Here is a 27,746-nt window from a genome sequence, read left to right as displayed (position 1 = left end):
TTACTTCAAAAGATCCGACTCTGTTCCGGTGACATTCGCTGCTTAATAAATACTGCTTAATAAATAATAAATGATAAATATAAAAGTTTCTCCTAATGAGTCATTAGGAATAAAAATGTGTTATCTTTCTTTATGTGTTATGTTATCTGTTATCTTTCTTGCAAATAAGAATCGTTCTTAATTACTTGCTCATAAATGCGGATACTGAGTTATATCGTTCTGATACTAACATGTTTGTAAATTTTATTTTATTATATAAAAGTTTTTCATTTTACTTTTAAAATAAAAATACAATAATTTAGCAAGTTATTGATGACTTTTACCCCTTTTGTACGAAGCAAAGGAAGTACTGAAATCGCATTAACGTTCCTGGTGTCGTATATCAACATAAATAACCATTTTAACCATTTCCGAATCCATTTTAATTTTTTTTCCTGCGACGTCTGTATGTAAGGGGCAGAATAAAAAACTCCTTTTTCCAAAACGGATTCTAAAAAAGGATTTGAAATGGATGCAAAATAGACTTTTTCGTGACGTCTGTACTTATGTACGTGTCCCGTATATAACTCAAAAAAAACGATCAGCCATAGATAGTTGAAATTTTATGTATGGGACTGCTATTACATCTAGTTATTCACATTCCTTTATTATTGCAATCGGCACAGGGTTCGTAGCGGTCCTTATAAGTGCTTATAAGTCCTTATATTTGAAAATAAAATATAAAGGCTCTTATAGGTGCTTACTTTTTGTTTAAAGCCCTTATTTTTTTTGTTTTTAGTGCTTATTTTTTTGCTTTTAGTGCTTTTTTTTTTTAATGAACGCGCTATTTTCCCCCGTACCAAAGCCGAAACTAAATAAACAACTATTCTTCCTAATATGCAATGTCAGATGGTGAGTCATACTCCCGGAAATAGCTTTTCCCCCTTTCTCTGCATTAACATAACCTTTGGTATGCACGAAAAGTACAGACAGGTGCCCGTCGTTCTATTGGTCAAAGAATTGCGAAAGCAGTAGAAAATTCCGCTACATTCGGCATTCTTTTCCTCCCACCCAAATACTACACACGTTTGAATTTCTATTAAGATCTTAAAAAGATTTGCATTCTTGTTCTGCTTGGTCAGTTCATATTCGTGTTTATTATGATCGTTATGCTTATATTATGAGCATATGTATGAATGTTTATAATAACATAGTTGCAGTAACTGCTGAAATGGTTGTGTTCTAACACATAAATAGTAAACTTCCAAAAATGTAATATAGTAAACTTCCAAAAATGGTTGTGTTTTAACAGAGATTAGCTTTCTAAGGAATAATATTCGGAATGGCTTAAATAAAGGGAAAGTAATCGAATAGTCAAAATAGTTTAATTTTTTTTGGCCAATACATTACACAGTACGAAGGTTGGGAGGTGTCCCCTTTCTCCGCAAAATCTTGAATATTGAAACTGTTACAGTTCGCTGCAAACCAAGCAACGGACCTTTTTTTTTTTTTCGGAGGGGGGGGTCACTTTTCAATCTGGATTGAATAGGACTAAAATTTCTGCGGTCTACCAACCCAAGCGAAGAATGATTCTATTCCGGAAATTTAACGCCGTCTGTTGAAAATAAGAATGAAAAACACTCCAGTTATTTAGTTCTTTTTTCTCCCAATACTGGCAGTTGTTGATTCCGATTGCGTAATATCACGTAGGGAATTGCGCAATAACGTTTGCGATATTTTGCAGAGATAATTAATTTTGATGTTCAGTCTGAGATTTGTTTATGAGCACTTACAAGAGTTTTACTGTGCTTGCTAAGCGGAATATTTTTTAGTTCGGTTGGTTTATTTTTATATGAGCACATATTGAAATGTCAAAAGCATTTTATTTAGCGGAAAAATCTAAAGAGCGACTACAGTCTACACCCCGCCCCTCCGCTCCTTCAAGTCACGCTCGACTGTCCGAATATTCGCCAATTTCCAAGTATGCGGGTTAGTTAAGCTTTTAAAGATGACTGCATGAAGCAAATTTCTGTCTTCTGATTTCAGAAATGTTCCTCTTTTTTACTTAAATTACTTTGCTGTAATCTGTTAAGGGAAAACTGATATACAATGAAAATTTAGAAAATGTTCAGAATTTAGATTTAAATTATTTAAATATCAATATGAATGGAAAAATAAATTGTATTTATTATTAGGTTCCAAGCGAATACAATGAATATGCCTTATTATTATTTATTTTCTCTATTTTGAACTGAAATTTCATCATTAAATCTCGTAATATAGTTTAGTTCTTCATAGTTTTTTTTTTTTTTTTTTTTTCTGTCATTGTAAACTAGTTCTGTAAATTAAGCTATTATTTAAAATAAAATAAATAAATAAATAAATAAATAAAATATTATTTTCCATGGTTGAGGTGATGCTTATTCTCTCTTAATAAGTACTTCATTTCTTATATTTTAAATTACAAGTCTAATTTTTAAGGTTATGCAGTTGTGTATGATGTAATTAGGCAGGTGCTTATTTTTTTTTTCTTAAAATGTGCTTGAAAAGTGCTTATTTTTTTAACTAAAATGTGGCTATGAACCCTGCGGCAGTAACAAAAGTATGTATATATATATATATATATATATATATATATATATATATATATACATATATATATATATATATATATATATGTTACCGTGAAAGACCGCAATCTGTAGAATGTCTCCGTTGAATGTCAGCGTTCACATAGTCGTATAGTGTATGTCCGAAATATTTGCTAAATATCCTTATTTTGTTTCTTTTTTTCTAACATATGCCTCGTGTTCCTTGACGCGAAATTTTAAGGCTGTCTTAGTTTGGCCAATGTAAATTAAACCACACTGGCAAGGAATCCTATAAATACCCCAGGAATTTATATCCGGAAGGAGGTCCTTGAGTATGGTACTCGAAATTTTATTGATGGGAGAATAAACGACCCGAAAGTTAAATTTCTGCAAAATATGTGCAACTTTATAGCTAGTTGATGGAAAGAAGGGAATGACAACAGAATTTTTATAATCTCTTAAAACAAGAGTGTGCCCTTTGGTGTGTTGAGATGAGAATTTTTTTAACTGCTTTATTAATAATATTAGTTGAAAAGCCCCTGTCAACAGCTATTGCTTTTAAATAATTTAGTTCGTTATCAAGGGATAGTTTGGAGGAGCAAACTTGAAGAGCCCGGAAAACATAGGAATAAAATGAAGCTAACTTTTGTTTAGTCGGATGTCATGATTTAAAGTGCGGTGGAAGGCAAATCGATGAAGGTTTACGGTAAACCGTAGTACTGAAGTTGGATGTGTTACGTGTGACCAGAATGTCGAGAAACGGATGAGAATTGCAAGTCTCAAGTTCAAAAGTGAACTGAATAGCAGGATCAATAGAATTCATTGTTGAAAGAACTTAAAATTTCGCGTCAAGGAACATGAGGCATATGTTAGAAAAAAGGAAATACAAAAGTCTTCTGTTGCCCAACATTGTTGGTCTGAAAATCACACTTTCAATTTTTCTGCTGCCAAAATTATTCAAAAAACATCTTCCATTGGAGAATTGGATTTTCTAGAGGCATTTCACATTCAAAAAAATCTTTCTGTTCTAGTTAACGATCCTCATTCCAATCCATCTTTGCCTTCGGCCTTTGAAGAAATTATGCTTTAGTTCTGGTTTCACCAACAGATGGCGCCACTAGCTTATTTTCTGTCCAGGATTTCTTATCTTACATGATCACTATATCCTATCTCGTTCATTTGCGCTTTTGCAGCTGAGGATAGTGGTTCGGTAAAACTATCGAAACTAGTCCTGTGAAAATTTTGAAAATATAACGCTGATTTTTGTTGTTTGTCTTCTGAATTAATACTTAATTATGTGATTGACGTTATATACAATCTTATTTATTGCATCAAATTAAGCTTTTATGGCATTTTGCATCAGCGTCTCTTGCTTTTACAACGTTTCTGTGCCCGTCTTCTCGTTTTGACCTTCACCAGAACATATCTGTGCTTGTCAACATATACTGGTGATAGTCCGATTGTATAAGAATCAACATTCTGCAATTTTGGTCTTTTATGGTAACATATCTATTCCTGCCTCCTTACCTGGCCTTTATTTCAGCAATCGTTGTTTGTACACATATATACTTCCTACCACAGAAGTGTTTCAAAAGACGAAAATGTTCATGTTTTGACAATTTCTAATTTGAAAAAAAATAATTTTGAAATGAATAATTTTGAAAAAATAATTTTGAAAAAATAATTTTGAATGAAACATAACTGCGTTCTTCCGATTTCTGTCGTTATATTTGGTTTTATATAAAATGAAATTATACGAAGTTTTAGTACTTCTCGTGCGACAAATATTCACCGGGATGTCCAGTATGAAAAAAATTGACCGGGATATTCAACTTCAAAGTATTTTATGCCATTTTCAACTTTCCTTGAGTATCGATTAATTAAATTAGAATTATCCGAGGAAATAAGTTTAAACGAAATGTAGCAAAAAATATAAAAAATTTAATAGTCCGGACAAGGAAGTCATGTGGTCTCCACATCGGATTTACGTTTTTACGCTTTGCAATCCTATTTTTAGAGGTTTTAGGTCGGTTATGGATGGAGATTGAATCTTAATAAAACATTATTAACAGAATTTAACTTCCTCCTCAGATATTCAGCGTTTTTTTTTTTTTTTTTTTTTTTTTTTTTTTTTTTTTTTTCCCTTGACGAGAGAAATCTGTTATATGTCGATGGTCATAGTATCACTAGAGGCAGAGAATCTGTTAAGACATGGCATATAAAGCGATCATCGCCCGGTCGTCTCCAACTAAGATTATATCAGCCGAGTCTCTGCAGTAAAGTTGACTTGCAAGCCAAACTGAGAGCTCCTTCACACACTCTTTCAGTTTTAGTTTTCAAATTCGGCTATTTCAAAGTAACGTATTGCCACTGCCTCATATAGAATATTTATGATCTGCGTTCACTTAGGTGTTGCCATTCAGTAAAACTTAAGATATTTAAGTTTTAAATTTAATCTTTCTGTTACTGAATGCCAAATTAAGCGACTGAAAAGCAATGGACACAGTTCTAAAGAATAACTTTTCTACTTTTTAATCTGATTGATTTACATAAAAATGCATTTAATTAAGAGGTGTCTAATTGGAAATGTTAAATATTTTTAAGATATGACACTAGCTGAACTCTTTAAAATCATTATATATTCTTTTCTTTTTCATGATAATTCTTTTAGGCGGCTGGCCGCTTGAGCAGTTAGTTTTCAACGAAATAATATAGCGAATACAAAAAAAAAAAAAAAAAAAAAATGTATAGCAACACTAAAAAACGGTCTATCAGAAATTCTAAAGATATACTAATTTAAAATACTTTTTGATTTTGCTCTTAAATTTTATGTGGCTTATACGAGAAGAAAACGGTGCTTAAAAGTAAAACTGAAAAGAGAAATAAATTTAGTCAGGAGGAGTGTGTCGATGTTCTGAGATTTTCAACGACAGGATAAATTACTACCTTAACGAATCCTCGGGAGCGACCTTAAAATATGAAATCATTTCAAATTTTCTTTCTTTCTATCTATCCTTTTTCAAAGCTAAACTAACTAGTCTAAATCTAATTAGTTAAACTAGTTATCCTGCTTTAAACTAGTTTAGACCTAGTTTGAAGCTAGGATGTTAGTTTTACCTGCAGAACAGTTGTTAAAAGTTATGGGTTTTTCGAAATACAGTGCTGCTGTTTATCAAACTTAAAATAAGTTTTATCGGTTCGGCAATAAATATCCTCAGCTTTGTAAGCGTTTTGAACAAAACAGAAAGCGGATAAAAATTGGAAGAATGCATATTTGGCTATTTCCTTAACTTGCAAGGTCAGCCAGAAAAATATGCTTACAAAAATAGAAAAAGGTATAAGAAAAAATGACTTGTGCTCAATAAATTTTGTACACATTTATCATACCCCGTTGGAAAAGATTACTTGTTTTTCTGCATTCTAGAATATTTTTTACAAAAATGAAACTCCTATGATCTGTGTTGCATTTTTATTCTTCTTATTATTTGAATTTACTACTTCAGATAACTTTTTGTGAAATTGTTTTGGGTTTTTTCAAATTTTTGTCGGGTAATGCACTTAGACTGCATTTTTTAAATTTTTATTTGTATTTTTATTTATTTATTTTTTTCAGCGTCCTTTAGATCTTTTTTCGTATATGTGTAAGTGTGTAGGAAAATAATGAAGAAAAATAAAATTTTAAACTAAAAAGTGCTCATTAAACTGCAATCGATAAAAAAAGATTTTAAATACTTAAAAGTAAATTTGCTAAGTTTATAAGAACTTATGGCCTCCGTGCGTGCTCTCATAGTGCAATTGGTAGCACGTTTGTTCAGTAGGAACATTTAGCTCTTGAATTCCAGCTAAAGTTGTACATTTGCTGTCTTTTTCTAAGAAAATTTTAAAGCTCCCTAGTGGCGCCATTGCCAATGGAGAGCTATTGGTATGCGTGCTCTAGTGATGTAACTGATACACGTCCAGTCGGAAGATCCGAAGTTAAAATCTGGTGTGGCGTCTTCTACTCTCAAACAAAGTTAATATTTTTTCTACTCTTTTTCTATTATTTTTGCTTTTTGCTACGCTTTTCTCAGAACTGAATTTTTGTTTAATTTATTAATAGTTTTATGTTCGTGATTGTAATTTTAACATGTAAAATAAGATAAAATACTAACTTAATAAGTTATCTCTAATCTTATCTTAGAAAAGGGAAAAGGAAAAATATGTGTGTATAAACTTTTACTGTTTGAATTTGTTAAAAACAGGTTAAATAATTTTAGTTAAATTGTTTTGCTCTTTTGGCATGTTTATTCACATCATGTATGCCAACTGTTAACACACAAGAATACTAATCCAACATTTGAAAAAGCTGGAAAATATCAAAATGTTTAGTTTAATTATTTTTGTTCTCGAAGTTCAGCCTGGCAACCATTTGTAAAGCAGTTTAAAACGGAATCCTATAAATTTGAAAATCTTTATTTTGGAAAGCGTATAAGATCTTATTTTTATTAATTTAAAATTGTGAATTTCGAGATTCGAATAAAACAATCAGTAGGATATTATAAACCTTATTGTTACGATCTAATTTTATGTTTTGAATTCTGCGAACTGCTTTGATTATAGTTTTAAGATTTAAGATATCAGAATGCACAAAAATTATATCATCTGAATAACTACCACATGTTCTATTCAAATACTATAATAAATCTAAAACAATGTATAAAAGAACTTAAACAAACACAAAAGGAACAGTTTTTCAAGGACGGTTCAGCGCTGCTTACCTAATTCGCATGTGCTGCTAATTAAGTCAGTTCTCACTTAGCGGCAAGGCAAAAATACATAAAAATTCAAAATATTTTCATTAAAAACTGAAAGATACAGAAAAACGTAAAACATCAAGTTGTTAAAAAACAATTTTCACAATGAAAATTACAGTTTCTACGCAAAAGCAAGCAATTCCGCCACCGGGAAAGAAGGCAGATTTTTCGGTGCACAAAACTGAAAGTTTATTTTTGGTCTCACTCGGCAAAAAGACACTGAAGACGTAGAAAATGCCTTAATTTGTTGTGGACGCTATACTGAGTCAATATATGGGATGATTTAATAACTTATATGATAATTCCAGAATATATTAAGCATAATTTAATTCGCAATCATAAAAGACGTTACTTTGTTGCTGCGAAGCTTAGTTTCTCTAGACTGACAATAAATCCGCTATTCCGCTAACTTTCAAATGTAAACAAACATGGCTGCTATGGTAAACAAATTAGGCTTAGCCGCACTTAAACAACTTTCAAATTGTTGATAATTTTACAACTATAACACGCAGGTTAACTAAAGGCATAAAAACCTTAATCGGAAGATAAGAACAACATAATTCAATCACTTTTAAAGCAAAAAAAGTACAATTTACAAACATATAAAAATAAAGAAACTGAGCTTACTGAGCCGAGCAACAGAGTGGACATACATATACATATATTAATATGCTTTTGGTGCGGCCGATTGCAACCAAAATGGGAGATGCACATCTACGTGTTATAACAGTCCTATATACAAAATTTCAACGTTCTAAGACTAATCTTTTTTGAGTTATGCGAGATACATACGTACGTATGTACAGACGCCACGAAAAAATCTATTCAGAATCCATTTTCAATCAGTTTTATAATTTTTTTGGGAAAACAGTGTCCTTTGTTCTGTCCTTGCGTACAGGTGTCATGCAAAACCATCGTTAAATTGCATTCGATAACGATCAAAATTGATGTTTTCGTTGAAATATGATATCCGAAATGTTTCGCGATTACAACATTTACTTCGTACAAGGAAGTAAAAATGGCAAATTAAAAACAAGAGCGAAGAGAAAAAAGTGTGCGTGACGTAGACAGACTCAACTAATCAGTGTTTACCTTTGCAAGTAATATTTTCGAAAATGAGAGTAATCAAAAACAATCTGAGAGAGGTATTTGAGCAGCCAAAAAAAGCATTTAATTCTCTCGGGCTATTGAGGAGTTAATATCAGTATTAACACATCAAGCGTATTATTCGGGGGAGTTCATTGACAGTGAAAACAAGGGTTGAACGTTGGATGTAACATAGGTTCGTTGGTTGGTCATTTTAAATTAAAGTTGTATTATTCGATTCGTTAGAGAACCGGAGGCTTACTAGTTTGTGATAAGGGCTTAACTCTCCTTGTTTTTTTTTTATTTCGACTTCTCATGCTAAAAATAATCACTGCTTATAGTAAAACATTCTAAACTGCGTCGTTTTAATACAAAATTGTAATGATGCAGGCGCTTACACAACGCTTCAGTTAATCGTAATTATAAAATTTGTAGCCGAAATCTAAAATTAGCCAATAAGAAAAAAATGGACTTTTAACTATATGTAATATGAACAAGTGGATGAGTTATATCTACCTTCCTTGTAACGTTATTGTAAAGTTATCAGTACTGCCATTCGCTCCAAACTTAAAGCACCTTGCCACATTCTTGATGTTTTAAAGTTCCCTTATATTGGTTTAATCCCGCAAAGTATTGCCTATTTTGAAAAAGATGGTTAATGCAGATTAATACGTGTGAATTTCTATGAAATTGAGAATTGAGCTTGAATGTAATCTTAATTGTAAAACTTGGCCTTCGCCGATCATTGAGATGTTTCATTGAGACGCCAAACATTGAGATGCGAAAGCCGACGTGGACAGCTTAAGCTTGAATACATACGTATTGATTTAAAAACTCAATTTTTAGGAATCGCCTCTCATATTAGCTTTTAGATTATCAAAATTCCTACAAGACTGGAGCGAACATCGTACTCACTCTTGAGTGGCTTTCCATCAAGGACTTTATCTAGACACTTCATTACTGAAATGAAGCACCAAATGTGCAGGCCACATCTACGTGTCTTTTCGACATAAGCGAAAGTAATTTACCCTAATTAGCTGTTGATCATGGCTTTTAAAACCATGCATATTTTAACTGGCAGTGAATTTTAACTTTTTTTAAAAGCTATTGAAAATCCTTGAAACTGGATAAAGCATTTTGTAGGTTTGAGTCTTCATAAGCCTCGTAATTTGTTTAATGTTCTTGTGTCTGTAGGTTTTGCCTTTATCAGCAGCAACTTTGGAGTATAGTATGTCTTTATGAGCAGCAACTTTGTATTTGTATGTCCTTTCTTCTGTCCTTACCTACAGGTGTCACGCAAAAACATCGTTAATAAACATAATTAGTAAATTGTGTTGATATGTTATATTCTCTAAGACTTGGGTACGTAAAATAATCTCATCTTTTTAAGTCTTCAACTTCTATACGTATCTTTTAAGTCTGCTAATTTGATTGAGAATTGTGTTTTCCAGTACTCTCCTACATAAAAAATTTAGAGATACTCTCCTAGATGTAATGGTAAGTATAAAAATTGGCGAAAAGAATGTAAAATTTGAGTAAATGAAATTTAGGATTAATTTTGCCATTAATATGTAAAATCCCCACTGTTATTAAGACAGAATTTTTATATTTCTTTAGTTACTTTTATTTCATTTGCCTCCTAATTTTTGTTTCATTCGTTCTTATTATTTTTCTAATTTATTCCTATTTTCAAATACAATACTGAATGCATACTACTTTTTTTATTTTTGAAATTAATTGCCTGTCATCGTGTCGAGGAATTTTTTCCCCATTTTAAAAATAATTTAAGATTTAAATTCAGATATTTTATAAAACTAATTTGCAAATTTTAAACTGGAATAGATATTTTGTTCAGAAATGCCAAAATGACAAGACGCGATCCTTTTGAATTGTTGGCGACTGTTTAGAACGATTCCAGTTCTCTCTCTTTTATTAATTTAGCAATTATAAATTAAAATTTCTAATTTGATTAATTACAAATTCCAGTTTTTGATTTTCAGAATAGTACACCTTTGCTCTCTAGATTTTCTTTCACATTTCCTAGGAGATAATCTAATCTAATAAATATATATTCAAAAAGAGCGGTAAAGTCAAAAAGAGCGGTAAAGAGGAAAAAGTAAGTATTATTTAACTTGTATTTTTATGTTAATCGACCAGTTATTATGATCAGTGTTTTAGTACAACTTCTTCTTTCTGTACTCCTGATCTGAATGCAAATTTTTTGTTTGCGTGTTTAAGGGGAAGGTTTCAATCATTAGTTTAGAGCTTCTGGTAGCTGCATTTTGCTGTTAGATATTCCCGCTAGTTCAGCCAAAAACTGTGGCTTTAGCATCGCGCTACACGACATTTAAAATATGCGGCGTTAAATGTATGAGCCAGTTTGAGTAATATATTTTATGTACACATACTATAATAGGTTCCGTCTACGTTGAAACTTAATTTTCTGTTATGTTCATTTTGATACTGGCAAGCTGTGGAGGTCCGTCTCACAAGCTGAGCCTTTCTGTTAATTTTAGACTTAAATTTAAAAAAAAAAAGTTATTTTAACCTTTTTCACATTCTGTGATTTGTTTCAGACTAATCCATAATTATCTATCAATCTTTTATGGTCTGAAGGACGCAAGCTTCTAGATACAATAGCATCCTATAAACTTCACTCTGACCCACAAGTTTATAAACTTAAGTATATTAAATGTTGTAGGAAAACGGAAAGAAACACAAACACCAATTAAAAATATATTTATTTGCATCATATGTGACTTGCAATCCAATAAATATTCAACTAAAATAGCAGTTTGTATTTCAGAAAAAAAAAACAGAAGAATATGTGTCCCAAACGTTTATAGAATATTAACAACTTGTGATCAGTTTCAAATTACTTATTATTTCAACATCGCCCCATTATTCCGTATGATATCGAATACACATTTCTCCATCGAGCGAACTATGTTTTGTAGTAACTCTGGTTTCACATTGTACCATGCACTCTCAATACGAACAGTGACTTGTACTCTCAATACAAGTGTAAGTGATTCCATGTCTAAGTAATTTGTAACTTAATTGTCCATATTACTGGCATTAGAGGTATAAATGGGAGTATTGTCATACTGGACATCCAAATCTGCCCTCCACTGTTTTCTGCAAATGGTTAAGATGATCTTTTATGGTTTCTGTGTATTTAGACAAATCTTGCTGACCATCTAAAAAGGGGAAACCCACTCGTCCGTTGAAATCGAAAATTGCCCACACTATAACAGATCCACTTCCATAATTCCTACTGTAATATCTCCGAAGCTCTTTTCGTAAGACATGCCAGTGATATGAATACTCGCTAGGACCATCTGGATTCCATTTTTTATTACTGAAAATTACAGAGATCCATTTGTCACCATACGCCATGTGATTGCAGGCCCATTGCAATCTTATTCATTTATCAAGCATTGGGAGCGGTAATGATAGAGCCATTTTTAAGCGGATCGTATAACCAAATTCGTAATTCAACTATGAACAGTCCTTTTTGGATATTTGCAATCCACCAAGCCCTTATTTGGCAAACTGACTTTTTCTATGTCGAAACCATCCTTTGCGATCGTCTATCGCTGCGACTCTCCATTTTTTGGGAATCCTCCTGAACGTTATTTTAGCTGACAAGACATTATACGTCTTACAAAACATTACACGCTAAATCATGCTTACAGATGGATTCAGAATGTTTAAGATTTCTTTAATAGACTTATCGTGTAGTTTAAAGTTCAGAATTCCTATGAACTTCAGCATCAGAAATTTCCGTAGCTTTAGACTTACTTAAACGCATTTCGAATGATCTTTTTCTTTTAAAATTGGAGATTTGAATGAGGTCATTATCATAGAAAAGGCTTAAGTTCCTTATCATGATTGTTACTAACCAATCTGCATAAAATTACATTAGTCTACAAACTTTTGGTAAACACATTTTTTTTTTCTATTTTTATTTTTTCGAAAAGACAAAGCGATGTTTTGTTAGATATTTACTCAGACGCAAGGCACATGTGTTTTAAATAAACTTATTTTAATTGGATAATTTTATACGTTCCTATTCTTCTTAAACATGTAATTTACTTAAGTTTCTAAACTTTTAGGGCAAAGTGTATATCCTTTTCTATAAAAGTCTAATCTGGCTTACCGATGACTTACTGGGCTTAGGGAAAAATCAAGAGGAAAGTCTTATTATCACGCTGTTATGACTCTCTTACTTATAAGTTTCAAATCATATTTAATGAGATTGATTTTACAAGTCTGTCGTCGCCCAAATCATATAATTTGGACGCTGACTGCTGCACCGATGGGCCTTGACCTGACAAAGTCGTATTTATATGGAGCTTATACTCATTCCAACAAACAGACGCAGTCTTGCTCTCCTTGGTAAAATTCGTCAGTTTTCTCTTAAGTCAAACAAGTGAAATTAATTACAACAATAACAAGTCTGCCATTTGCGTGATTTTTCGGGGGGGGGAAGATTTTGTAAAGTTCCAAAATATTCCAATTGCTTAAACTTTCTTGTTACCTCATTACCTGATTGTCAAAGTCAATTGTACTATAGTTCCTTAAAGTTTACCAGTATAACCTATGACATTTTTTCTTTTTCATACAGTTTTTAGATTGTGTTAAACAAAGATGCAACTAATGGCAGAAAATTTATGCTTTTATTGTATATTGAATTATTAAATCCAGAAGTCCGATTTCGTAGGCGAAGATTTATCCCGAAACCATTTATTCGATTGCAGAAAAGTCCGACGTGACTTGACTCCTGGCGCTCTGGAGATTTCGATTTTCTCATTTCGTGATGCGTCAGCCATCAGAAAATTTATTCTCAAGTTTCCCTCAGGCTCCGTGTGCGCTGTTTCCAATAGCTGAATTAACTTCCGGGCCCCGATTTCTTATTAGGAAATATAGAAAGCGGAAAGGAAAGATAAAATAATTCTTATTTATTATTGTTGTTTCTCTTTAGAAAAAAATGTCTACGTCTATCGATAATTAATTAATCGAAGCAAAAGTCGATATCATAGTTGATCTAAGAAAATTCGCAGCGAAAAGCAAAAAATATATTTTGTTTGTAATGAGACGGTATATACCGTTATCTAGTCTTTGATAGCAGCAGTTTTGTGGGATAACAATGTCATCAAGAAAAATTACCAAGTGATTTTTCTTGGTGAAATAAATACGAATAATAGTGACATAAATACGAAACAATTATTTTTGTAGGACTGCAAAATAATTGTTTCATATTTATGTCAAATTTTCAATATATGCTGTTTCAAACAACATAAACATGTTTAATGTCAAATTTTCGAACACACATGTTTCAAAATTTGATATAAAATAGGTTTTATGTTTGAAACATTATATAAATAAATATGTAATTGCACAAAATTAAAATCAATTCATAACAGTGAATTACAAATGATGATCAACATATTATTTTAGATTACTTAAAAAAAACTTTTGTCACCTTATGTTCTTTTTAAAGCAGTGAAAATCAACAGGAAAAACGTAATAATGGAAAAAAATCTTATTAATATGATTCGTATTTTATCCACCTCATTTCGTCAATAAATCGGTCCGAATGGCACATGAGCGTTTGTGTTCATGGTCGCAGCCGGAACAGTTGAACTATATCATTTTTTGTTGCCATTTCAGCAAAAGCTAATTTTGTTACTTTTATTTCTGACTCATCTTTATTTATTTACCTTCCGTCTGCAAGTCATTTACATTTAAAATTCACAAACCTATATATACATGTAAAAGAAAACAGCAAAAACTGCTAATTTTTAGTTTTGCTATGTTACTGACGATTATGTCATTCTGCAAAATAATTGTTCTTGCAAAATTAATGTAGAATTTGGAGGTTGTTAATTTCAAAACTGGCTTAAAATTAATGTTTAATTTTTCATGTTATAACACGTAATCTAAAAGTGTAAATTTTGGAGCGTATCGTTACGAATATTGTACATAGATAAATGATTTGAGTGCAGTTATATAAGAAATTGTTGTACTTCTCTGTATAACGTAACAAAAAAAAATCTAGAGAGACAAACTGTGCCAGAAAAGTATACACAATAGAATACGAGGCGAATAGAATACGAGGCGCAAGTCCAATTAACATTGAGTAAATGTCTCGGTAATTTGGCGAGATATCACAAAATTGGAAACGGTTGTGCCGACTAATTTTTGTCGTCAAATTTTGTGAGAAATCTCCAAAGTTAGCCCACTTGGCGACCATTTGGACACATTTGGGTCCGGTCCCTGAAGTTTATTTTACAAGTCTGTCGTCGCCCAAATCATATAATTCGGACGCTGACTGCTGCACCGATGGGCCTTAACCTGACAAGTCGTACTTATATGGAGCTTATACTCATGCCAACAAACAGACGCAGTCTTTCTCTCCTTGATAAAATTCGTCAGTTTTCTCTTAAGTCAAACAAGTGAAATTAATTACAACAATAACAAGTCTGCCATTTGCGTGATTTTTCGGGGGGAAAAAGATTTTGTAAAGTTCCAAAATATTCCAATTGCTTAAACTTTCTTGTTACCTCATTACCCGACTGTCAAAGTCAATTGTACTATAGTTCCTTAGTAATTGGTATTGTAATTGAATAAATGTAATTGATCACTATATTAGCTGTAACCTTAATTCGACCCCCATATTGCTTCGAGAAGCAGAAAGTATAAAAAATATCTCGGTAGCCAGGCGAAAACTATATAAGGCCGGAAAGAGCATCTGCTCTCAGTTGCTGTTGTGAAGAGTTGTTAGTTCAAGTCCTACTTCGGAGTGCTGAGATATCTCAGCGTTAGCTTTCACTTTAGATGCTTTGCATTGCATTGTGTTTAATTTTCGTGGTAGTTTGAAGTGTAACTACTGATTGTACTCTTTGATACTGTGAAAACCTGTTTGAGTATTTCTGTGGAACATTCCAGAACTCGGAAATGATTCCTTTGATAAAAATTTTATCAACCTATCATCGGATCTGTGTGCATTCAGTCTATTGAGAACCCGTATGCAAGCAGCAATATTTGCATGAAAGAGGAATAAAAAAACTTAAAATGCAATTGCATTAAAAATAAAGTTTATAGAGCCCACGGTTCATGGAGCTCAAAAAGTTCGATTAGACATTCATAAAATCAATTTTATAAAAAATCCTATTGGCTTCATTAAGCATTTACAACTTATGCTCCTAAAACAAACTTACTGTGGGTAAGTTTTATAAATAAAATTGTGAACTTTTTAAAGAAGTAAATAAGCTATTATTATATTCATACATATAGCGGGATGGCAAATACCTTTTCCTAATGTACAAAGTAGATTCATAATTTTGCAAATTTTAAGAACAAGGTGTTTTTGCTTGCTAAGAAATCATCTGAAAGAAATCACGTTATTTATTTATTACGTGCTCTGCATTTGGCACTACATGGAAAGGAAGCGATGCCTCATGGAGGAATTTATAAGGGAATTGGCTCATATCCACCTTACAAATGGGAAACCTCCGAAAGTGCCCATGCAGCCAACCCATTAGCCGGTTAACCGGGACTGGAAACCCGGACCGAACTACCAGTATTCAGTAGCTTTTACTGCTACGACGCTGGTAGGCCTAAGAAATAACATTAGCTGCAGAAAATTTAATATAAATTTCATTAGAGTACATTCCGTTATATAATGATATGATTCCATTATATAATGATATGATTCCATTATATAATGATATGATTCCGTTATATAATGGTAATTCCGTTATGTAATGATAATTCAATATCTCCACCAACACAGTTATCGGCATTGGTAAATTCCTTGCGCGAAGTAAAGGAAGTAGTGTAATCCGAAAAATATTGGGTATCATATTTCAAGGAAAATATATCCATTTGAACTGTATCCGAATTCATTTTGACTGTATTTTTTGGTTTTGTTTTGCGTTGACTCTTTTTCCCAGGACGCACTGTAAAATAAATTTAAAATTAATTCAAAATAGATTTTCGTGACACCTCTACGTAAGAACGTATGTATGTATCTCGGGTAATTAAAACGCAATAACTGTAGAACGTTGATTTTTTGTATATGGGACTACTATAACATGTAGTTGTGTACCTCCCTTTTATTTTGCAATCCGCAGTATCAAAAGTATACATATATATGTGTGTGTGTGTGTGTGTGTGCGTGTGTGTATTTAAAATATAAAATATGAAACAAAATTACTTTGGATTAATTTCAATAGACTTTACAATTAATAATTTTTAATTAAACACATCGCCTTCTTTAAGGATAACGTTTTGCGTCACTCTGCAGCATGTTACATCAGCCTTTACTGCAATTTCTCAGCACTCTGAAAAACTTTGTCCTGTCGCTGCACGGGATTAAAACAAAGATTTTTCGAGCTTATTAATGCTATTGCAGTTATTAAGTATCAATCTTTTGCTGTTTGGTCTCTCTTGAATAACGCCTGTCTCTGCGCGTATTAGTGTCTATTGTTCTAAAGAGTAACTGCGTGTACAAAATAGTGGCTTGCCTATTGTACCCGTAATCATGCGTGAAAAGGGTATTGTGTCTCCAGAATTGCTTTATCCAACAGTAAAATCATGTTGAATTCGGCTACGTTCTGGAAGTCCATCATTCCATCTTCCCAGTCAACATATCCGAGTTAACAGTTACGCTACCATTGCCAGCCCATTACAACTGCAACTAGAAAGTTATCTCTTATAGTTGTGACTATAAGTATCACTTATAGTTGTGACTATAAGTGAATTCGTTTCATCTTCCCTGCAAAACTGCATCATCATAGAGAGTTGGATACTATCCTTAACCTCAACTGGATTGCGATAAAGTACCTACAAAATTCAAATAAATGTGCCTGTCCGGCGGTATAGTGGACAGGGAAGCCTACTGCGATACCGAAGGGCCCGGGTTCGAATCCCGGAGAAGGCATCGCTGTAGTCCTTCATAGGAGGTAACGGTGGCTCATCTCTTCGATGTTTCCAAAGTAAAGTGGCCAATGGGGTAAAAAAATCTGCAAGTCCGCAAGTTCTAGCGTCTAGTGAAATGCAATGTAAAATTGCTACGATGGTTCATTGCTGGATCGATTTGGAATTTAATTTGGCTACTTCTTCAATATTTAGAAGTGAAAAGGGGAAAAAAGTACCTTTCGTCGTTCTTCTCTGCTGTTTCATCGGTGCTTACAAAAGTAATCACGCGTAATATTTAAAAATTAAAGTAATTTAAGTAAGTTCAAAAGTGCTTGGAAAGTAATCGAACTGCATATTTGCTTCCTTCAGCTCTTATGCGAATAAATTAATAATGTTGATTTTCACTGGTATAGGATTTAAAATTATACTTGAAGTATTTTCTAGATAAATATTTTTCCTTCTACTTTCCCCAATCTCAATTATGTTTCAAATAATTTATAATGTTTCTCAATACTTTGTCTAGGGTTAATGTCGAGGATCCTTGTGAACTAAGTAGGAAATTATCATTGAGTTCAAATAGTTACCGCAGAGACTTGAGAACGGTTAAAATAGCCTTTTATTCACTCAGAGATATAATAAAAGATGGCCCCTTCTCGGGCTTACAGGAAAGCCTCCACTCGAGCTTTTAAATCAGGATAAGCAAGTAAGAAACTAATCTAATACTAAACTAAAGTAGCCTTTACCAAAACTAGACACAAATACCTAACGTAGTTGGCACTTAAATTAACCTAGCCGGCGATTCTCATTAGGCACGTACAATACGGCCGAGGGTAATAATTTCAAGAAGGAAGTAGCCAGAATGTAAACACGTGCCACTAAGACTCCTAAGCACTCTCTCTCTCGAAGTAAGTTGAACTTCCCTTAAATACTTCTAACTCATTTACATTCAACGCGATTCTAGAAACTCATTCTGGTAGGGAACTGTACTTGGAAAAGGGATTCAGAAATAAAAAGAACTGTTATAAAATGAAAATACACCTTACAAATTTGTTTATTTCTAATTGCTATTCTAAAATTTTAACGTATTTTTAATACTGTGTTAAAAACTAGTTTCTTGTATAAAGAACGGAGCTTTTATATCAGTTATATTTAAGCATCCCACAACCATCAGAAAGTAGTTAACACTGATTCGCTTGTAGAGGACGTGCCATTTTTTTCATCAAATTTTATTTAATTATTGTGTTTTCTTAGTGTCTGTATATTAATTATTACATTGCTCTACAATAAAAGCATGTGATTTTGTTTTAGAATGTGTAAATAAATACTAATTTTACTAGAATTTCATGGATATATAATTGAAATATTTTGATTTTATATTAATTATAATACTTAGTTTTGGGGAATAACTTTCGAAAAATTATAAAATTTATTATGCTATCTACCTTCAAGCTACATTTCCTCAAACACTTTCAAATTTGGATCCTAAATTTAATTTACAGAATGTTATTTTGCTCTAATATTCCTAAATTACTTCTTGAAGGCATTCATTTGTTTTCTCATTGAATTTTAAAATATTCTGCAAAATTTCTTTTCCTTTGCTAACACACTAACGCTTTCTTCTCAAAAGGCTTTTTGACCTTGAAGGGGAGGGGATATGTAAGATATAAAAATATGAAGAAAAATTTATTACCAGATTAAACTGAATTGGAACGCTGCTATAAATTCTTAAATTTAATTGCATACATCCCCTCTTCAAGGCTTCATATTCCACCGTATTACATCACGCATTACCTGCAGTAACTGCAATACGAAATCTTTTGCACAGCCGCCGCTCAGGATTGAAACAAAGACTTTAAGCATATAAATAGTACCTCAACTAACTACGCATCCTCTTTCGCCACTTCGCTTTCCTTCTGACAACGTATCACTTAGCCTCTGCTAGCTCTTCTCCATTATATAAGATGTAATTGAGTATCTAAAATTAAGAGGCACATTTAGCCCCCCTCTTCTATCATTTAGGAAGATATGTGCTAAGAAATTCGTCATACAGAAATAAATTTTGTTTAACTACCAAGCTGGTCATGCTTCTTCCAAAATATCGTTCGATCATCCACTAGACAGCTGTTCCCAATCACCTACGTAGCAGTTTTTCAGTCATGAATAAAAAAGTGAATTGGTCCATTTCCTAGTCAAGCTGTCGTCTAATATCAAGTTAATCTACAACAAAATAATTCACCACACGCACAATAAAACACACGCACTATATATAAGATTGAATTAAATTAAATACATTAATAAATCGAAATAAATTTCCTAATACTAGCACAAAAGCTCCGAAGTAATAGAATAATAATTTATTTACCAATGGATTATTGATTATATTATTTTCCCTAGATAAGGTTAATAGAAGTGTCTAGTAGAATGACGTAACTTGAAGCACTGAAAATTGAATTTTGAAAAAAAAAATTAAGAAACTTCAATTTAAATCATGAAAAAATTGAAAATGAAAAAGGTTGAAATGGAAATATATATACACTCACCTCCTTATCCGGCTTTACTCAATCATTGATAGTAGTCATATATTTCCAACAACAGAAGTGTTTTAAATGGCGAAGATATTCATGTTATGGTAATGTCAAATTAAGAAACAAACAATTTACTTGGGACAAATAACGAAATCTTATTTTTAATGCAATTTTACAAGAAGTAGCTGTTAACAAGTTAATTAAATTTAGATTCTACTATTGAACAGTATCTCAAACCTTCAAACTGATTGTCGTATAAACATCATTTTCGTTTTTGTCTTTTTAGTAGAGAATTCAGTGAACCCATTAAAGCGAGATGTATCATGTTCTAAACAGTTTCACACAGTTCGTGAGAAAGAATACTCTTAGCGTAAGCCAGCTAAAAGAACACTTTTAATTAATTTTGAAATGTGGGTGGATACTTAGAGATTCAGCTAACCGAGATATATGTTCAACTAATGTGAACGCACCGTTTTATCGGAAGTCAAAGCTCTAAAAAATGTCATGAAAATTTATAGTTCTAAAGAAAGGCATGAAAGTGAATTTTAAATGTCAGTTAATATTCAGAATGAAAAATAATAACTTAGTGTGTTCTTCTTTCAGTATTTTTGTAATATCATTCTGCTTATTTGAATAGTTTTTTCGTTCGAAGACGATTCATAATTACCGGAGCACTTTATATAAATTAACTATACATATTAAAATTTTGGTAAAGAATTTTTTTTTGTTTTACATTTTTATCAATTCACTTTAAAGTAAAATAGAATTAATATCAGAAAAATTACCAGTGAGCTACGAGTTGTCAGCTCACTTTACTTCTGTGACCACTGAAATAGCTCAAAACATTCGAAACAATTACTTTAAATAAAAGAGAAGGTGATATATGCAAATTATTTATACTGTCTATCCACGTTAAGCTGAACTCCGCGATGCTTCTGCGCATGGTAAAAAAATATCATTTGCAGATAAAAGTAGTCTGTTTTGACAAAGACGCATCGGTTTATTTATTTACTTATTGTTTTGTTAAAATCTTGCTTCAGTCTCTCGTTTTTTAAATACTGCATAGGATATAGACAACTAAAACGCACAAGAAATGGAAATTTTAGAAACCTTTCTTTCTAAAATAGGAACTGAACTTCCTTGACACACTTCCAACAAGTACTCTACCGTCGTTACCGTTGGAGTGCAATGACTAAAATCAGGTATATAATCAACGATATTAACGTTGAACAAAGGCAATAATTTATGTTTAATATTTTTCTATTGGCATGCAAATTTTACTTCAGTTATATCGCGTGTTTATTGCAATTTGAAGTTGCTCAAGCTGTAGAAATTTGTGCATGGAACAACTATACGTTGCATTTTTATATCCAGTATTGATGTTTTCAAGCTGTAGAAATTTGTGCATGGAACAACTATACGTTGCATTTTTATATCCAGTATTGATGTTTAATTTTTTTCATTTCCAGCTATGCCTCTGGAGTTGTTTACCCTCTGGCAGCAGTATCCTTGGAAGCTTGGCACCTTCATGTGTTGGTTGCGTGGTGTGGTACCTGAAGCAACAGCCTACGCATCGATCCTCACCATCGTGACATTCAGTACGGAACGATACATAGCAATATGCCACCCGATTCGCCAGCAAACCAAATCAAAACTATCACGTGCTATCCGCAATATTGGCATCATTTGGGTGTTCTCGGGAGCAAGCGCCCTTCCTTACGCTGTGTTCACTCGTGTAAACTACGTTAAAACGAAAGGAGGAGTCATCATTGAGGAATCCGCCTGGTGTGGATTTCCTTTCAATGATCCTGATCGCAGTTGGGAAACATTAATGTTGTGTTCCACTTTCCTCTTCTTCGTGGCTCCAATCTCGCTGATCACTGCACTCTATGTGAGGATCGCTCTGGCACTCCACCAATCACGGAATCTTCACCGTTCCACATCGGAGAGCGCTCAGTGCCGGGCTGAAAGGGAACGCTCCAAGGCCCGATCCAGAAGAATGGTTGTTAGGATGTTAGGTAAGAATGTTATTCTATTTTCATAATTTTACGTAGTTGAAAATATATATGTGTGTAGGTCTCGGGTGTTAGTTCGCTTGCTGCTTGTTTTGGCAGTTCGTAATCTCTTAGCACAGACGGGGAGTGTGGCACTACGAGGATTCCGTGTCTTTGAAGGTAGTAAATGACTTTGATAACTGAAGGTAGGTCTATTACGTAGCAGTTAAGTGCCCCACCACCGTTGCAAAGTTCATTCTATGCGATCGCTTCCACAATCGCAATTTCGAGGCAATCGCAATAGGCGCACTTTTGCAGATCTGGTATAATACTTGACTGCTACAAAGTAGACTGATGTTTGATTTCCAAGGTCATTTGCCACCTTCAAGGACACTCGGACCTCGCAGCGTCGCACTTCCCATCTCTGCTCATAGATAACATGATAAAAACACCCAGGAACACGCGGGCCAAAGCCGGGGTTCGCCACATATATCTTTTTTATCAAAAATACCGAAGTCATTGCAATGCTGTTTAAGGTTACATACCTTTAAAAATTATTAGATCTTAAAAACTACTTCAAATACGCAATAATTCATTTCATTAACAATGCAAATTCCAACATGAATCGATCATTCCAGATGTACAGAAATGCACTACAGAAAATTATTGTATAATTTCGTTAGGCTAAGTTTTGTAAATTTTGCCTGCTGAAAAAATTAAAATTTTAAATGATTTCGAATTATTGCAGTTCACTTTTTTTCTTATTCTTTGTATTTTATAAACTAGCTTCCTAAAATAGTTATTATGGTAAAGTACGATAATTTTAATGAGTCCTGTTAGTGCAATTTCATAAAAATATTTAATAGCTTTCATAAACTGTTAACAATCCTCTTTTGATGACGCTAATTTAATGAATCGTTCCAGTCCACCACTTGTAGATTTTAGATGCAACAGGAAATCTACAATGAGCCGTACCCCGTACTGCAGCTCACTGTACAATTTCTTTAACATTAAAATTACTTTTAATTATACTCCGAAAAGATCTGAAATGAAGATAAAATATTCAAAGCATCTTATTATTTAACAATGAAATATGGAATATGAAATCTGTTTAATTTTCCTTGAGACCTTCTCAGCTGTATTTATAGTTTATGGTATGTTATTCTATTTTTCAGTATATACTGGCAGTACTGATATTAGCTAAAATCTGAGTTGTTTCATTTTAATTTGCTTCTGTTTTTATTAAAGAACTGGCTGAAGTACCCAGCGTTGCTCAGATTTTACGAGGAATGAAGAATCTTCATTTAAGATAATGGAGGTAGTTTTTTCGAAATATCAAGTAGTTGCTTTGTTATTGGTTATGTATTTTTGGGGGAAATCAACATCCACTTTGGCCAATTCCTTCATCGTTTTCGAAATATTCGCGAAACCCTGATAGAGAGTGGGTTAATTCGATTTTTAAAGGTTCTAGATTGTTCTAAAGTGTAAACTAATGGGGCGCTATCTGAAGAACTCTTAGCGGGAACGCAAACAAAGACGTGAACCTCATATGGATGTCGTGAACTCACCGTACTAATAGAAATGCCGTGAGTGCGGACACCATAGAAAGGTGTTTTCGAAATCTTGTGCAGACAGTGACTTTCCTCTTGTTTTGAAAGTCCGCAAAATTTCATCAATATCAGGATAAAACTGTTGATTTGTATGAACTACATACACACAAAAAAAAAATGTATATATTGCGTTTTTAGAAAAACATATTCAAGAAAGGCAAATATATTGCGTTTCACCGAGTGACAACGTACTTCTTCTTCTTGTGAGTTTTCTGATTAAATTTGAAATCTAAATTTTTCGCATTTTGCAGAGTGACAACAAAGGTTTTAAATCACTGAGATTTCATTCAAAAGTTCATTACGTACAAATCTATACATATAAAAAGTGTTGACGTTATGGAGTGTTTTTCGAAATCTTATGTAAACTGTGATCCTCTTCTTGTTCTGAAGTTCAAGCGGGTAAAATTTCATCAGGTTCGGAATAACACTGTAGATTCATATGAATTACACAAAACAAACAGACTCTATTCTTTATACATTTGATGATAGGAGATATACTGATCGTTCGATAAAATTCATCGTATGTATTACTTCTCTAGTTAAATTACTTTTTCTTTTCACCTACATTACACAAAATCTCGGAAAACTTCTGAAAGAAGCGCGAAAAAAAAAACGAAAATAAAAGAAATAGCTTAAAGCGATATTATCACAAGATACACAATAAACTGAAGAATATAAACACAATAATTACTGAAAAATTTCCGTATGAACATATACACTCCCTTATTTAAAAGTAGATAATATAATAAATTTTCGAGTTTTTACATGTTTCGAAAGCGGAAAGCTAGTGTTTCTCGAAGTTTCTGTAAAATAATTGCCAACAAAACCACTTTTACAACCTTGAATACTTTGATGGGCATAAAAAACTGTGATAAGAAAGCAGACGCAAGGCACATGATGAACACGTAGTATACACATATTGTTTCGGTCTAACAGAGAACATCAATGTTAAACATACATGATACATACATCTTGCACACACAGAGTTCGACCTGGGATCGAATCCCGGCGAACGGAATGGCTCCGTGGTTGTTTTTCATGATTTTCTCCAAGTGTAATATAGACACGAGCCAGTTTTCTCAAAAACGGCCTCCACAAAGGCGTCCCTCCCCGTAGCCCTCGAGTTGCTTTGTGTTAATCAATTAACCTAACCTTTAATCATATTGTGATGCTCCAATGGCATTTACAGCCACCAAATTTTGAATGCACCTAATCGTCCTCCCGAACCTGTGTACGTCGAAGCCTGAATTTATTTCTCATTTATTTCATATTTTGTGAGAATTAAATTTAAAACTCAGTGGTATAGCTGCTTTTTGTTGCTACTCGGCAAAGCGTAAGAAATTTATGCTTCAAATTTAATCAGAAAACTAGGCGATAAAAAGAAAACATATTGCCACTCTCAATATTCTTGTGTCCCGAATTTAATCAATAAATTAAACGATTTAAAAAAAAAAAGTGTTGCCACTTCCCGAATCAAAATATTTTTATCTCTCATCTGGCAGTGTTTTATCGTTTAGGAACGTGTAAGCTATCTAATTTTTCTTCCAAATTTTGTCTATTATTAACTAACACATAAAGCGATGTAAAAAATATAAACGCAGATTCAATTAAATTATGATTATTTACTTGCAGGATATGTAACATTACATTAGCTGGATTTATTAAAACCCTTATATATATATATTTTCCTTTTGATAATAACTATTTTAAGCAGCTAGTAACATAAAATGTCCAAGCATGTTACACACACGCACATGAACATATCATGCCTACACACTATAACTGTTACGGAGTCGCTTACTACCTCATTAACTACTTATATCAACCATTCTCGCTCTCAAACATTGCATTTTTTTGTGATGACGTGTTATCGCTATTTTCTTAACCTATAGAAACATTATTAGTTAACTTGAATAATATTGTAAGGTTTGTGTTAATTTTTCTAACAGTTAATCTTTAGTTAAAACTTTTTAATAATGTAATCAATATTAGTTTTAAATGCTTTTAAAAATGAAGCGAACATATTGCCTTCAGATTAGAAAAAAATCATTATATTATTTGACTGCTAGTTGATTATTCCTGAATTTCAACTTACAGCTTCCGGCCAGAACGTAGTTTCAGAATCGAGTTTGAATGCAAATGAGGAGAAGTATTTAACTGTGAAGTTCTACTGACTTCCTTAGAGAGCCCTAGATTCTGACTAGCCCGCGTTCGCCTTTTTAGGCGACTCTCTCTTCTAAGCTATTATTACGCTCGACCGTACTTTAAGCCCTTGATAGCTTCGGCATTATTTAGTATTAAGGGGCCAACTCTGTTAAAATCTTGATATCTTCGGCTATATCTTTTTAGTTAAGATTAGTCAAGTTTTAGTTCTTAGTTTCCTAAGTTCAAGCCCGAGTGGAGGCTTTATTGTAACTCCAAGAAAGGAGTCATCTGTTAAACTTTATTTGGAATGATAAAGGCTAATTCAACCCTTCTCACGTTTGTTCTCTGTCTCACGAACTCAAGCGATTATTCGCTTATCAGTTCTTAAGGTTCCTCAGCTTTAGCTATAGATTAAAACACTTAGGAATCTTACACAAAATTTACAACACAAAAAATTACAACACAACACAAAATTTGAGTCTCCTTGACTGCAGATATTGGCTGGCGTGGCAGGTTACAATATATTAACTGGCTCTCACGCCAGTGATTCTACTTGAAGCTGCAATGCCAAATGAGTCGGACAACTAAATACTTATAAACGCATGCTGAGTGTCAGTCGCTCATGTTTAATTGATGATCAGTATCAGCAAGCAGACATTGGCAGCAATAGCCAGGTTTCTATTGCAAATCATACCACTTACGATTATGACGCTTGCATAAACCATTGCATTGAGCGAGTACGTGACAAAATCAGGTATAAAGTATCAACATAAATTTTGATTATTAGTCAAACTTAAAAGAGAAATGGTTGCAACATCACGTGTGAACATGCTACGTGTGATAACGGAATCGCGATGTATTTTAATGTATATAAAGCCTTCCACATTGTGGCATGTTTATATCCATTGAAAACGCGGCAATGTTCAGCAAGTCTGTTAAGCGTTCATATATTTGCAGCATCTGGTTTGGAAAGTGATAAAAAAGTATTGGTAACAGGTGCAATTGTACATTTAATCACAGAAAATGAACAGCACCGTAAAACGTAATTATAATATTAATAAACCTAATTCATGCAAGCGGTACTCTTCCTATTTTTGTGATAGGATTAACATATTAGGATATACTTGTAAAGACTCAAATTATTTTATTTCGTTGCAGAAGAAGCGAAAAATGTGCAATACCCTTCGCATTCCCGACCTTTGACTGCTAGTTGAACTTGTTTCCAGTTACACCACGAAGACAAGGAGGAAAAAATACCTTATACACTACAGGGATGCATTGCATTTTTGCTTTATGTATTACAGGATACACTGTTTTTTGATTACAGGAATACGCTGTGTTCCTAAAGGAACGTTCTCTAAAATGGGACCATTCCACTTAATTCACTTCAATTCAGTTGAAATATTTCCATTTCCAGCAATTTTTTACTTTGAGAATGATAAAATTTGTATCCAAACGTAAGATGCAGGTTTTGAGTTCATATTGACAAATTGACAATTGAGTCATACAACAATTGAGTATGTGACAAATTGAGTCATACTGACAATAGAAATTACAGAAAAAAAAGTATTATTATTATTTTTTTTTCTAATCTGAAGGCAATATGTTCGCTTCATTTTTAAAAGCATTTAAAACTAATATTGATTACATTATTAAAAGCACAACTTTTAAATTTCTTTTTGCAGAAACGTCAGATCTGATCAAAGAAATCAACGAAGCGACCCAGGAATTATTCTGTAGGCTATTTTTATTTAAATTCCTAAATAGTTTCTGGAGCTGCATTCACTAGGAAGATTTTAATAAAAAAAACGAATATTCTTCCTTGAAAAGGCTTGATTAATGTTTAGCCGGATTTGGGTCAAACTCATCTGCATCCATTCAAACGGCTGGAATGGTCTTTTATGCCGATACAATGCGCAGAAGAGATTTCCGTCTAAGCCCTCTCCATAACAGCAGCAATCTAAAAAACTGCTTTTATCTACTGCATCAGTAAAGGAAATAAAATAAGGGAAATTGAAGTTTCACAACATTCCGAGAAAATATAGCAATTTAATGCGCATAAAGCTATAACATTTCGAGTCAAATTGCTGGCTTA

The 27,746-nt window shown here is 32.9% G+C and overlaps 1 protein-coding gene across 2 annotated transcripts in view; it reads left to right on the top strand.

Annotated features, from left to right (window-relative positions):
• The window catches only part of LOC118201377 (neuromedin-U receptor 2-like), a 382,934-nt gene that overhangs the window by 336,806 nt on the left and 18,382 nt on the right, over positions 1-27,746 (top strand). For both annotated transcript variants that reach the window (XM_085824037.1, XM_085824038.1), the window contains exon 2: positions 21,372-21,920. In XM_085824037.1, the coding sequence (XP_085680163.1) occupies positions 21,372-21,920 (549 nt within the window). The remainder of the gene's footprint in view (positions 1-21,371; positions 21,921-27,746) is intronic.

This window comes from Stegodyphus dumicola, chromosome 9, assembly GCF_044657685.1.
Source record: "Stegodyphus dumicola isolate Sdum_Otavi_A_Nest chromosome 9, ASM4465768v1".
Lineage (NCBI taxonomy): Eukaryota > Metazoa > Arthropoda > Arachnida > Araneae > Eresidae > Stegodyphus > Stegodyphus dumicola.
The sequence above is the reverse complement of the archived record's forward strand: the minus strand, read 5'-3'. Positions and strand labels throughout refer to the sequence as shown.